This window comes from Bufo gargarizans, chromosome 7, assembly GCF_014858855.1.
Source record: "Bufo gargarizans isolate SCDJY-AF-19 chromosome 7, ASM1485885v1, whole genome shotgun sequence".
NCBI lineage: Eukaryota > Metazoa > Chordata > Amphibia > Anura > Bufonidae > Bufo > Bufo gargarizans.
Window position 1 is genome coordinate 125,460,055 of NC_058086.1, and position 15,581 is coordinate 125,475,635.

The 15,581-nt window shown below is 44.3% G+C and overlaps 1 protein-coding gene across 1 annotated transcript in view; it reads right to left on the bottom strand.

Annotated features, from left to right (window-relative positions):
* LOC122944191 (complement receptor type 1-like) overlaps positions 1-15,581 on the bottom strand; it is a 380,940-nt gene that overhangs the window by 29,850 nt on the left and 335,509 nt on the right. The window contains exon 15 of the mRNA XM_044302417.1: positions 11,886-12,065. Within this exon, the coding sequence (XP_044158352.1) occupies positions 11,886-12,065 (180 nt within the window). The remainder of the gene's footprint in view (positions 1-11,885; positions 12,066-15,581) is intronic.

A 15,581-nucleotide genomic window follows, 5' to 3' on the forward strand; every position in this document is an offset into this window, starting at 1 on the left:
AGTATGAAGTACTGTGTGCAAGGCAATTGCGCCCAGACCAGTCAGCACAAGAGGCTGAACTCATAGCCCTTACTGAGGCCTGCCTCATAGCAAAAGACTCCACTGCTAACATCTACACAGACTCCAGATATTCTTTTGGAGTAGTTCATGATTTCGGAATAATATGGAAGGCCAGAGATTACATTACAGCAGCAGGAACCCCAATTAAACATGCTTTAGCAGTGGAGGCTTTGATGACTGCAGTACTCCTGCCCACCAAAGTAGCAGTAATCAAAGTAAAGGCACATACCCGTGCTGACACACCAGAAGCCAAAGGAAATGCATTGGCTGACCAAGCAGCCAAACAGGCAGCAATGGAAGAGGAAAGAGCACAGCCAGATAAAATCATGTTAGCACAACCGGATGTCAAGCAACAAGAAGTATCATGGGATCTACTGAAACAGATGCAGAAGCAAGCCACCCGCTCAGAAAAGGAAACCTGGCTAAAGGAGTCAGCCCTGGAAGAAGAATCCGGACTTTGGACACAAGGGAAGAAAGTGTGCTTGCCTAGAGCACTCTATCCTGTAATAGCCTCTGTGGCCCATGGGCCCACTCATCAATCTAAGACAATAATGAAAGAACTCATCGATAAAATATGGGTAGCCCCAGGAATCACTCCTGTACTAGTGAAATATGTCCAGTCATGTTTAATCTGTGCCCAATGCAATCCAGGTAGGACTGAGCCCACGCCCAAAAAAATCTCTCCCAAAAGCCTTATACCCCTTCCAGAGGATCCAGATTGATCATATCCAGATGCCAATGTGCCAAGGGTTTCAATACGTGTTAGTAGTGGTAGACATGTTCTCTGGGTGGCCAGAAGCCTACCCCGTCAGGAATCAGACAGCAACAACTACTGCTAAAAAATTGATACAGGAAACTGTCTGTAGGTACGGGGTACCTGAGGTCATTGAGAGTGATCAGGGCCCAGCATTCACTGCTAACCTAACCCAAGAGGTCTGGAAGATGGTAGGGTCACACCTGGCATTCCACACCCCTTACAGACCCCAAAGTAGCGGCAAAGTCGAGAGACTGAATGGGGTATTAAAGTCAAAAATGCTGAAAATGACTAGGGAGACAGGGCTCAATTGGGTTCAGTGTTTACCAATAGCACTCTTTGCAGTCAGACACACTCCCAAACCTCCCCATAAGCTGACTCCACATGAGATATTGTTTGGGTCGGGACCCCGGATGGGGCTGTACTTCCCTCAACAGTTGCAAATGCATTATGAATCTGTTGCAAAGTATGTGATAGCTTTGAGCAAACAGTTGTCTAACATCCATGTACAAGTCTTTTCTTCCATTCCAGATCCTGACTCCCTAGAAGGCAGCCACACTCTGAAACCAGGAGAGTGGGTAGTGGTCAAGAAACACGTCAGAAGTACCCTAGAACCACGCTTCGAGGGGCCTTACCAAGTACTACTGACCACTCCAACTTCTGTAAAGCTCGAAGGGAGATCCACCTGGATCCACGCCTCTCACTGCAAAAGGATAAGGAACCCGCCAGATTCAGAAATAACAAAATGATTTTCTTTTATCTGCTAGCACTGGTGACACTCACCAGTGCATACATTCCTCCCCCGGCAGAAATGGATGATGACGGGTGGGACAATAAGTTTGTCAAACATCATCAAGTGTTGTATAAAAGCCTGAAGGAAGGTGATTCTGACACCACCACCTCTTCACTAAAAGATTGTTGGATATGTACACATGGCCCAGTAAATGCTAGAGCTATGCCTTATTTAGCTGTGCCCCTAACCTTCCAAGAGATAAAAGATTTGGCAGGATCAGCTGTTTTCCTTTCTAGCATAAATGAGGTTAATACCAAAAATGGCAACAGAAAAGCTTCCCTAATAGTAGTAGCATGGGATGGGTCCCCATGGCTAATGATAAACAGAACAGGACCCTCAGCTCAGAATAGCAATATGCCCTGGAATGACTATATGTGGAGCAATGTATCCTGCTTCCCAAATTGGACCCACTGTTACTGCCTACAGGTACAAACCCATGGTATGGTTTTCAGTTCCCATAACAGATCAGGCTGTAATGATTCCAACCCAGACAGTCCAGTACAGTGCATTGGTATATATGCTGAAGCAAGTGGTGATCTGGCCTGCGCCCTGGCGCAGTGTAAGGGACTTGACAATAGGGATAACTAGTAAAACCACAGAGGGTCAAGAAAAGGGTCAAAAACTAGCAGAAGGTATCATATTAGCCCACTTAATCACTCGTTTGTTCAATAGTACAGTGGTTTCGGTCCCAAAAAATATATACCTAGTATGTGGACACAGGGCATATAAATGGCTCCCTTCGGATTTCAAAGGTTTATGTACAATTGCTAGGCTCACACCAGCCACTTTTACACTGCCTCATGGAAAATTAAATGTCAATGCTATCCCCAAACACACCTTATATAAAAGAGCCGCAGATAACATTCCTAGACCAAATGGAAAACCCCATCTTGTAGAAATGAGTGGTGCCAACAAGTTCTTTAGTACTCTATTAATCTATCCTATGCTTACACAAACATATGACAAACTAGTAATGGCTACCGACTACTTGGATGATCAGATTTGGGAAATTATGAAACTGATGAATACATCTAATGTTGTCCAGAATCAGCTCATCATAGTCACTAATCAACACACTTTAGTATTAGACTATTTGACTGCAAAGGATGGAGGTATGTGTCAGGTAGTAGGTACTGCATGCTGCCATTATATCGATCCACAAGGTAATCTACAAGTAAAAGCTGGTTTGGAAAAGATGAGTGAGATACGTGATGAATGGCTAGAGGCTCACAGTGCAGATAAGTCAACATGGTGGTCTGACACTTTCTCATTCCTTAATCCCAGTAACTGGTTCAAGGGAATTAGTGGATGGACGATGGGAATAATTCAGGGAATATTACAGATAGCCCTAATATTGATGGTAATCTACATATTTATCAAAGTTGTTGTTTCCTGCATTAACCGCATCACCAACAGAAAGAAGCCTGCTGAGGAAACCATACTACTTCTCTATGAACAAATGGCTAGCACCGCAATAGATGTGGATGTGATCCCTGCATTCCCGACACCCCCGCCTTCTCCAACTCCCGCTGATGAAGCTCCTCTACCCAGGCCTGAAGATCCAAGAGATGATGAGAATTAGGGACAAATGAATCCCAGGGTATTACCAGAAGTCCGCTCAATCGGGAACTTATTCACAAGGGATAAGTTGTCGCCACTGTGGGTGAAGAGGATACGAATGGTATGCCAGGGGATTCGCTAGGTTTAGGGAAAGTCTACAATCAAGTCTACAAGGGGGGACTGTTGTGGAATCATATATCTAGTATCAAATGTATACTTGCTTGTATTATATCTAACAGTTTGCTTAACAAAATGGCCCCTGAAGCAGCAGCCAGCTCCCTTAATAATCCCTTACTAATCACTTTATGATATTGAAATTGCTGACATATTGCTGACATAATGCTGACTCTTGCTAAAGTATGGAGTGATAATGTGATACGTTATCATGGGACTTAGTAATGTGACAATTAGATCATCAAATTAGCCGAGTCATAAAGTTCCCCTTTTTCTGCTATAAAAAATCATGTAATCTGAATAATAAATGGAACATCTAGCATTGACTTCCCTGTGACAGTCTGTGTGTGATCTCTCTCGTGGCGTACGTATGCCAATCATTTCATACCATTCGGAGCAGTGCATCAACCTTACCTGACTATTAGGTCAGATCCAGAATCAGAACCATATCAATTGCTGTGCTCTGTGCTTTCCACACTACATTAGATAGATAGTTAGCTTATATAATACAGATAGTCAGTGTAGGTCAGATCCTGATACAGTGTAGCTGTTGCAGTGCAGGGTGTTAGGTAGTGTGATAGGTTCTGCTGTCCATACATACATACATGCTACAGACATAGTGCTGTGATGTCACAACAATACATAGTGCACCAATCAGTAATATGTAGTCAGACCTGCTAAAATGTGAAGTTTCACGTATTGTGCCAAAATATTCACATCATTAGTGCTGATTAGCGCAATCGCAAATATATTGGAGCACTCTATCTGCATATAAAGCCATTATTAATGTTCTGCCGTGCCAACCATTTTCTCCAGTCTCAGGAAACTTCTAGCAGCTTGGAAAATGTAGCAAAAGTGACCAGCACCTGTATTGTGCTCGCATTAGGGGAATATTACATTGCCGATTTGCGCAATCAATAAAATAATCGTGAATTCTCGAATATATGACGAATATTCTACAAAATATTTGCGAAATATCCCTATGCATTGGCCACTTCTACTGCTACTTCTATTACTACTACTACGATAAATGTAAGCGATTTCAAGCAACCGGTATTGGAAAATTCAATTTAATTAAATTTTTTCTCCATTAAAAGCAGTTACAAAAGGTAAATGCAAAACAGGCCTTATATCTCCCTGACGCGTTTCGGGTACACGCGTGTAGCCCCCTTAGTCATAGAGTCACTAGATGACTACACCAGTCATGTTTTATGGTGGAAAGGAGGGAGAGGACACACCCAGTGGGTGTGATTGGCATAGAGGAATACTAGCCACTTCCAAATTAACTCCTTGACCATCATATAAAACTAGACTGTGTGTGAACAGGACCTTAAAACGACATTGCCAAATGAACACAAAATACAACAAAGCATTTCCTTAAATAAAATGTAAAACTTTGTGTCACGACAATATACATGACAATCTGCAAACATAGATTAATAATGTAAGATTAGATCTTGTTTTCTATTCAATCCATGGGGGACACATCCCCTCCATGATGGTGTAAGACATGATAGGAGACTGCTGAGATATGGCGGAATGTGTTTGTGTTTTTATTGTCATCTCTGATTACATCCGACAAATGCTGTCTAATCCTAATTTTTAAGGGGCAAGTTTTGCAGGTAATCAGGTAAACTACACCATGTGTGTTACAGTTGATGTATTGTTTATTCATGTATGTTTGGTTCTCTGTGCAAGAAGTAAAGTCTTTTGATACGTGAATAACAGAGCAGCAGGTGCAGACATTGTGGCCACATTTATATACCTTTATGTTGTAATCAAGTTTTATTTTTGCCAGTGCTGTTATCTCTAAATAGACTGGGAAACACTGGCGGATCCAGGGGGGGCAATTGCCCCCCCCCCCCCCGAGCTGCTCAGAAGTGGGGGCGGCGGCCACAGGACACAGGGAGATGAGCGCTTCCATTGCGGAAGCTCTCATCTCCATAGTCATCTGAATCGCCATCCTAAAATGCGAACGGGCAGGGGAGGGAGAGGAGTGTCCCTTCCCCTTCCTCTGATAGGCTGCAGGAGCTAGGCCGGCGGCTGATAAGAGGCTGGCGCAGGTGGCGCGATGATGTCATTGTGCTGCCTGAGCCGTACAGCGCGGGACATAGGCCGGAAGAGGCCTGCCTCGCATCACTGACATGAAGGTAAGTATACGTAAGTGTTTATTTTTTATTTTTACATGTACAATAGTTTAACTGGCACATTAGGGGGGGGGGGCTCTTGTTACTGGCACATGATTGGGGGGGCTCTTGTTACTGGCACATGATTGGGGGGGCTCTTGTTACTGGCACATGATTGGGGGGGCTCTTGTTACTGGCACATGATTGGGGGGGCTCTTGTTACTGGCACATGATTGGGGGGGCTCTTGTTACTGGCACATGATTGGGGGGGCCCCTTGTTACTGGCACATTAGGGGGCCCCTTGTTACTGGCACATTAGGGGGCCCCTTGTTACTGGCACATTAGGGGGCCCCTTGTTACTGGCACATTAGGGGGCCCCTTGTTACTGGCACATTAGGGGGCCCCTTGTTACTGGCACATTAGGGGGGCCATTGTTACTGGCACATTCGAGCGGGCTCTTGTTACTGGCACATTCGAGCGGGCTCTTGTTACTGGCACATTCGAGCGGGCTCTTGTTACTGGCACGTGATTGGGGGCATCTATGGGGGCACATTTTACTGGCAAGTGATTGGGGGCACTTCTTACTGGCACATTATTTGTGGGCACAATAGGGGCATCTACTGAGGCCACAAAGAAGGGATATTTTATATGGGGGGGCTCTGTACTGTAGCATTTTATACTGGGACATATTATGGTGGGTACTATGGGGAAGGGAGGAGAGGAGTACTATGGGGTCATCTACGGGTGGCGCTAAGAAGGGGTATTTTATACTTGCAAATTATGAGGGACACTGAGGGCATCTACTGGGGCACTATATATGGGGCATTTTATACTGGTAAATTATGGGGGCACTAGGAGGAATGGGGGAGAGGAGCACTATGGGGGCATTTACTCGGGCACTATATAGCAGTATTTTATACTGACACATTATGGGGGCACTATGGGGACATTAGCTCAACTGGGGCCATTACAATGGGGTATTTTTTGCACTCTCTATTATAGGGAGAATTATTACTACTGGAGGGGGGGGGGGCATTATGGTGGGCTGTATTACTCCCCCATGGTATGAGCTCCCTAGTAGGAGCACCGGCCTCTCTCTGCTCTGCTATTCCTCTGCCCCTTCTCTAATTCCTTATTAGGAAATCTCTCATTAGGATAAAACACAACATTAGCTCCACCGAGCCCGCGGCCAAAGTGTTGAAGTGGTGTCAGAGATCCCCAAGGGCCAAGCCAAGTAATTGTAAGTTTTCATGTGAAATATGTTTGTTATACACATATAGCCTACACTGTGCCACACAATATACAGTATACCGCTACACTGTGACACACAATATACGGTATACCTCTACACTGTGTAGTCTTGTGGCGGCGGACAGAAAATAATCTGGAAGTGCCCCTCTCGAGACCAGGCTCTGGATCCGCCACCGCTGAGGAATAAAGTATTATCCAATGTCTTTGATCGTCTCGCTACACACTGAATTCCTATACTGACTACTTCATCAAAGCCTTGGTCCATTTGAAGGACTGACAGGTGTTTTTTCATAATTTGGCAAATTTTGTTATACTCCGGACTATATGGGGATGAAAACACCACTCTGTTTCTATCCTGTGATTTCCCTTTGGGTGTGCCCACATCTCTGAATAATTTAGCTCTGTCTCTCTGAATAACCAGTTTTAAGGCTCGGTTCACACTCTAGTCAGGATAACTGCGTCTCCGTTTCTGAACTATGTCAGTGGATTATTTTTGGTAGTCTTGTTCACAATTCCGCTTTGCTCTGGCTAGTTCACCTACAGGTATACTTTTAATTGTATGTGCAGGAGGACATGATTTACCATGGAGTATAGTGTTACCTGCCATCATTTTTCTATAAGTGGATGTAATAATCCTCCCTGTATCTGGTGAGGCTGTCAGATTCAAATCAAGAAAGGTTATGCATTGCATGTAGTACATGCTTTGTGTCACGTATAGAACCAGGCATGGATCCAATTAGTGGCTGGAGTAGGCTATCAGCCCACTCAGACAACCTTTCAATCAATGACTCAATGCCTGAAACTATAGGTCTGAGTGGTGGAGGGAAACAATATTTATTTTTTTACTACTACTACTACTACTACTACCACCATCCATAGACAGCCTTGTATGTTTCATGCTGTGCTGCTTCTGCTGCCGCTACTATTGCATCTAATACCCTATCCACACTGCACTGCTGCTGCTCACAATTAAAGGGGTTGTCCGGGTTCAGAGCTGAACCCAGACATACCCTTATTTTCACCCCTGCAGCCACCCTGAGCCTTGCATCAGAGCGTCTCATGCTCCGATGCGCTCCCGTGCCCTGCGCTAGATCACGCAGGGCACGGGCTCTTTTGTTTTCAATAACACACTGCCGGGCGGTAACTTCCGCCCAGCAGTGTGTTCGGTGACGTCACCAACTCTGAGGGGTGGGCTTTAGCTCTGCCCTAGCCGTTTTACTGGCTAGGGCAGAGCCAAATCCCGCCCATCAGTGCCGGTCATCACCGGGGTTCCTGTCAGCGCCATGGAGTGCCCCGGTACGTCACCGGAACTCTGAAAAATTATTTTGCCCTGTTCAATTTAGCGCAGGGCAAAGGAGAGCATCGGAGCATGAACTGCTCCGATGCTCATGTCAGGGGGGCTGCCTGGGTGAAAATGGAGGGCTGTCCAGGTTCAGCTCTGAACCTGGACAACCCCTTTAAGGTTAGTTTCACACTAGCGACACATACCTCCGGCAGGCTGTTCTGGCGGGTGAACGGCCTGTCGGATCCGTCCTGCCGCTAGTGCACGCGTGCCCCCGGACTACCGCTCTGGCCCCATTGACTACAATGAGGGAAGGGCGGAGTTCTTGCGGCAGAACGGTAGCGCATTCTGAGAGGCCGCCGGAATAAAAGTATGACATGTAGTACTTTTATTCTGGCGGCCTCTCCGCCCCGGCCCATTATAGTCAATGGGGCCAGAGCGGTAGTCTGGGGGCACGTGTGTACTAGTGGCAGGACGGATCCGACAGACTGTTCACCCGCCGGAACAGCCTGCCAGAGGCCCGTGCCGCTAGTGTGAAATTACCCTAAAAGTGAGTATTTTTCTAGGCTCGTTCAGAATGAGACACTTTTTTTAATGACAATTTAGAATCTGTCCTGATTTTGGACCATTATCTCCAGCAGTACATGCGTAGTACTATAGATAAAGAATCCAGATAACTATTTTTTATATACCTACTGGTTCCCAATCCCCCTCTGTCAGCGCTCAGAGCTGGCTGAAAGACATTGTCAGGACTGCTGTGCATGAGCAGGAGTCCTCTCCATTATGGTAGTACAGCACAGCAGTCCTGACTCTAGTTCAGTGCAGCTTTGGACTGTGACAAAACTGAACTGAGTGCGACAGAATGCATTTCATTTGGTTTGGTTACACAAAAGCGCTGCAAGCAGCGTTTATGAGTGAGTCATGGGACACTGTTTAAGACGGACATTTTGACGGACACAAAAGATACGGGATCCGGCTCCCAATGACTTACAATGGTTTTAGTACCAGATCAGTCTTGGTCAATTTAGAGATAATGCAACCGGATCCATTGAGAAGAGATGCAGACAATTGCATTATCCTAATGGAAGCGTTTTAGCTGATCCCTGCCAGATCCAGCAAAAGTGTGTAATAGTAATAATTGGAGTGGATAATAGTAGGTAAGGGGGCAGTGTCATTTAGTGTAGAGGATAAAGTTTGGTTCGGCTACATCTCATAAAGGGAAGTTCACATACAACTTTGAAAAGCAGTTCATCTCTAATAATACATTTTGTAGTTTACTAGCACAGAATGGGATCATGCATTTTTTTTGCTGTATTATTGCATTTTGTTACAAATTTGGACTGCTTGAATACTCACATAAACATGAAGTGGCAGATACTTTAGCAAGATAAATTAGTGCTGCATTTGGACTTCTGGTATTCTGATACTTTGCCCCATTGGAAATGTTAAGAAAGTAAGTTGGCAGATTTGAGCCCTCTCTGCAAGTGACTGTGACTTAGGGTTCATGCACACGATCATGTGCCCCCCATGGCCGTATTGCGGCCCGCATACGACGTGTCTGTAATACACGGGCACTTCAATTGGTCCGCAATCCGGGAGATGCGGAACGGAGGCACGGAACCGAAGCCCACGGAAGCACTACAGAGTGCTTCCGTGGGTTTTCTGTCTGTGCCCCTGCACCGCCAAAAATTAGTTCATGCACTACTTTTTTGCGGTGCGGACAGATCACAGACCCATTCAAGTTGAATGGGTCTGGATCTGTCTGCGGCCGCTGCACGAATGTCTGCAAGAAGCCATTCACAAAGCCATGGCGGTGTCTGGCTGCAGGGATATCAATCAAGATGTTGACATTGCTGGAGCCCAGTGGAGCATTGCAAGTCTGCATGAGTGGTAAGATGGTAAGTCATCTTCTCTTTGCAGGTCCTGCAGAATGGATGGGGGATGGGGTCCTGCACAACCCCTTTAAAGGGAATCTGTCAGCAGTCTTGAGCCCACAGTACTGCTAACAGCACTCTTTAGGTTACAAGAGTGCAGATATACCTAGAATGATGGTCATGTAGGTTGCATTATCAAGAAATTGAAGTGTTCATCTCTCAGAACTGCGATGGCTCAGGAGGTGGTTCCTTTCTGTTTAGTGCCCCGGGCTCTCTTCAGCAAATGCTTTAAAGCCCCTTCCTCTGCTCTGGATGATAGCTCTAGCAGTCTCCTCTCTAGGTACTTCTCAGACCAGAGGGGGGGCACGAGACGAGTCAATGAAGAGAACCCAGGGCACTAAACATGAAGTGACCGCCTCATTGGCACTTACAGTAATGTACTTTGATTTCTCAGTTATACAACGTGCATGGCCATCCCTCTAGGTATAGGTATATCTGTACTCCTCTCACTTTCACCGATATAGTACTTATAGGTAGGGATATCACTGGATTTATAGGAACTTACTCCACAATACAGTTGAAATAAAGACTTGGCTCTCAAAACTGGAAATTCATTGCAAATATACACATACGTGACATTTCAGCCCTGACTTATAGACCATCCTCAGACATGGATTGCTTACACTTGTATGTAACCATAAATATATTTTATAAAGAAATTGTGCGCTCCACTGTGGGATGGGGCTATATGATTTGTTTATGACATGAAGATCTCAATGTATACAATGTCCCATGAAATGTAATGGTTGTCTATGCAGTCATGAAACATGCAACCTGCTGTGACTGCAAAGTGACCATTGCAAAAAAATAAATTCAGTTGGATTTTTGGTCCCAGTTTGCAAGTCAACACAACTTTGCCCTTATAAAGTACAATGCAAGTCACATGCAACATGCCTGCCACTTTTCTGTGATATGGTTGTTTTTATAGCCAAATCTAAACTTTTACCCCTTACTGACCCAATGATTTTTCATTTTTTTCTTTTACAAACGGCCTTTCATGAGCCAAAACTCTTTACACAGCTGTTGTTTTTTGCAGGACAAGTTGTACTTTCAACTGGCATCGTTCAATATTGCATACAGTGTAATTAGAATGGTGTGGAATTGGGGGGAAAAAACACTATTCCACAATTTAAAGTGTTTAGCTTTTATGAAATTTTCTATGCAATAAAACTGACCTGTTAATTTACTTGTCTGGGTCAGTATAATTACACAGATACCAAATTATTTGTTATTCCTGAGTTTTAATACTTATAAAATGCTAAAGAACTTTATTTTATATTGTTTATTTGTATTTTAGTACGAGGAAAGAGGTGATTAAAATTTTTATCTTTTACTTTTTAAAAACTTTTCACTTTTTTTAATATTTATTTTTAGTTTCCCATACAATTGTCTGATCATTTCTCTGATGGACCACAATGATTTCACATTGCAGCCTAATGGAGAATCATTATGTTCTCTGGGCTCCATAGGAACTTTTCTATGACATACCTCGAGGCTGCAGTAGTTAAATGTCCACGCACGTCATTATTGCCGATCACAGTCTTTGCCATGGGATGCAGCAGGCACCCGGTGGCTACGACAGACGCTCAGCTCCTGAGCGGACGCCATTTTAGAGCCCCATCTTGCACTGTATATGTACAGTGCAGGTTCTAAATGTGTTAAAATAGCTTGCCCTGCAAGTTGCAGAAAATTGTCTCACGTTTTTGGCATCATGACTTTTCTGAGATTTACAGTCGCATAAACCTGTATTATAAGTGAGTGTTTTCATAGGGACTGCAGGAGGTCAAAATATTATCATTTAACTTTGTGAGTATGCATGACACTGTATCAGAACAGGGATCCGACTGTCCTATATACGTACACAGTGAAGTCAATCATCCCAACATTTTCAACATATTTAAATTTAAAAAATCAAATCTATGAAAGAAGTACAATATATAGGATAACTTACGGTTGCACTCTGGAGGTTGTTCCCATTTTCCTTCAACGCACTGAACCTTTGGAGAGCCATGCATCTTATATCCTCTGGCACATTTCATGGTAACAATGTCATTACTGTAATATACTTCCTTTGGATCTATAATTTCAGCATTTTGTGGACTGTACGCAATAGGACATTTTTGTCTTTTTTCTAGGAGTTAATAAAAAGGATAAAAAAAATGAGCATTATTGTTTCAATGATCTTCTTAACCTTCATCCACATCTCCTGCAGCAGCCGTGTTACTTCTCCCAAACCCCAGTCATGCGTATCTGACCTATAGCTCTGCTTGTAGCAAGGCTCATCATTTCTGTTGGTTACATTACCACAATAAATACATGTTTGTGACCTGTTACATATATACGTACTGTGATATATACACTACTATAAACGATCATTCAATGGCTATATACAATGTGATAATACAGCGTGTATTTACATGTAACAAACTGACAATTGTGTTTATTTTCCACAAATATTGTTTTGTACTTTTTGCACCAGCCTATGCCAATTAAACTATTCAGTGTGCCAATGTGACTGTGCTGCATGGCATGCAGTTACATCTAAGCACAAATCTCCATCACATATTCTGTAACATATACTGGAGAAAAAACTACTGTATGCAGCGGTATTTGGCAGAATTCCAGCATCCATAATAGAAACTTATCACATCCTATAAAAGCCAATAATATTCGGAGGCAAAGTTGGTGTCCGGCGTATGCCACATCCAGTGCTGCATTTTTTTATTTTCCTATATAGGAGCAGAAAAACTGATCAGCACCGTAGATGTGAACCTAGCCTAGAAAAGATGTGAAAAAATATGGTCCAGGTATTTATTTTTTACAAGTCATGCTAATGATTAGTGTTGAATGAAGCGAAGCATCCAAAGTGGAATTCAGTCCAAATTTTAGGAAAAAAATTGTTTCACCACAATATAGCTTCCTAAAATGGTGGCTGGAGTTGTCTTAGAAAGAATGGAGAAAAAAAACCTTCACAAAACTTGCTTGTGCAGAGGCAGTCTGCTTCTCTCTTGATTGAAAAAGACCTTCTGAAGACCTGTGTTGAGAGTGATGACGTCACTGCGCACAGTCAGTGTGATTACATGGTGATGTCACAACATCATAATATGCGACCTGTGTGATCACGTGGTGTTGTCATCACGCTCACCGCAGGTCCTTTGGCGGGTCCTTTGGCGGAAGTGGACGGCCTATCTAGTGGCTGAGGTGAGCATAATTTTTTAACCCCAGATTAACCTTCTGAGCACCTGAATGCGAGTCTCAGATGCTGTGATCAGCGCTGAATGTTGCACCTAAGGCTCCTTTCACACCTGCGTTCAGGTGTCCGCTCGTGAGCTCCGTTTGAAGGGGCTCACAAGCGGTCCTGAACGCAGCCGTCTGGCCCTAATGCATTCTCAGTGGAGGCGGATCCACTGAGAATGCATCCGTCTGCCAGCGCTCAGCCTCCGCTCAGTGAGCGGACACCTGAACACTGCAAGCAGCGTTCGGGTGTCCGCCTGGCCGTGCGGAGGCGAGCGGATCCGTTCCGACTTATAATGGAAGTCAATGGGGACGGATCCTCTTGAAGATGACACCATATGGCTCAATCTTCAAGCGGATCCATCCCCCATTGACTTTCAATGTAAAGTCTGAACGTATCCGCTCAGGCTACTTTCACACTTAGAAGATTTTTCTAAGTTATAATGCAGACGGATCCGTTCTGAACGGAGCCACCGTCTGCATTAATATGAGCGGATCCATTCAGAACGGATCCGCTCGAACGCTAGTGTGAAAGTAGCCTAAGCAGTTAAATGAAGGGAGAAGAGATGATTGCCATTCCCCGTCATCATGGCCGCTCCGTACAATGAAAAGTGAAGTTGACTAAGTTCGGCAAAGCTGCCAAATAGAATTTTTTAAAACTTTGCTTGTCTTCAACTTATAGTCAAATGAGTAAAAGTCGCACAGTGCATGCAACTTGCGGTACACAAAGTCAACATGTCTGGATTTTTTTGCAACTGTTGCATCGCAGTTGTAGCATATCAAGTGTCGCATTGCAACACTATTGACATATATTACATGGAATGTTGTGCAGTTAGTGACCGCTCTGGGAATGCAGCCTGTGCAATTCCACAGCGCCATGATTTACAACCACACCCCTTTCCCCAGTGTAAGGCCTCATGCACACGACCGTAGTTATGGTCCGCATCCGAGCCGCAGTTTTTTCGGCTCGGATGCGGACCCATTCACTTCAATGGGGCGACTAAATATGCAGACAGCACTCCGTGTGCTGTCCGCGTCCGTTGCTCCGTTCCGAGGCCCCGCAAAAAAAATATAGCATGCCCTATTCTTGTCCGTTTTGTGGACAAGAATAGGCATGTCTACAACGGGCAGCTTCCGTTTTTTGCGGACAGCCAAAAATGGCACAGTTGTGTTCATGAGTAGGGATGAGCGAACCCGAACTGTACAGTTCGTACCGAATTTTGGGGTATTTGTGTGTTCGGCGCTTTCTTGGCGCTTTTTGAAAGGCTGCAAAGCAGCCAATCAACAAGCGTCATACTACTTGCCCCAAGAGGCCATCACAGCTATGCCTACTATTGGCATGGCTGTGATTGGCCAGTGCAGCATGTGACCCAGCCTCTATTTAAGCTGGGGTCACGTAGCGCCGCACGTCACTCTGCTCTGATCAGTGTAGGGAGAGGATGCAGCTGCTGATGTTAGGGCGAGATTAGGCAGTGATTTTCTCATCAAAAACACTTAATGAAGTGATCGATGTACAGCTGTGTATCATTCAACCTCTGCTATTTAATTGCTCACAGTTTTTAGGCTGCCCAGAGTGTTTTTCTGTCACTTTTTTCTGGGGTGATTGGCAGCCATTTTGTGTCTTGTGGTGAGCCAGCAAAAGCTGCCACCAAGTACATTTAACAATCAATAGTGTGTTGTTGTTTTTTTGCTATATCCTACATCAGGGGCTTGGCTGTGCTTGCTATTTTATTGAGGGGTGAAATACAAATGCCAAAATAGCAGTACCCTAAATCTGGTGTTTTAGCTGTGGCTAGCCAATTGTAATACTGTCTGCTGTCTGGCAAAGGATATATTTTTTTCTGGGATGAAATACCATTCCCAACTTAGCAATTCCCTAAATCAGTGGTTTCTGCTGTATCAGGCCAAGTTTAAATCTATCCATAAAAGGGTATATTAGATTGAAGGTGCTGATAGGGTAATCCTCAATAACTTCACACGCTACCGTGCATTTCCAAATCTAATTCTGTCCGTAAAAGGGATACCTGTCATCCAGGGCCTAAATACTAGGCCTACAATTTATATTCAGCTAAATCTGTGGTTACTGCTGTGCCTGTATTAGTGTACTACAGTACTTAAGTAGATAGCCAGATAGTGTTAGGTGCCTGTAAAAAAAAAGGCCTGAATTTGAAATTAATACATTGGGCCAAATAATTTTTTTCTTATTGTGGTGAACGGTAACAATAAGGAAAACATCTAGTAAGGGACGCGGATGCGGATATGGTCGTGGTGGTGTTAGTGGACCCTCTGGTGCTGGGAGAGGACGTGGCCGTTCTGCCACAGCCACACGTCCTAGTGTACCAACTACCTCAGGTCCCAGTAGACGCTAGAATTTATAGCGATATTTGGTGGGGCCCAATGCTGTTCTAAAGAT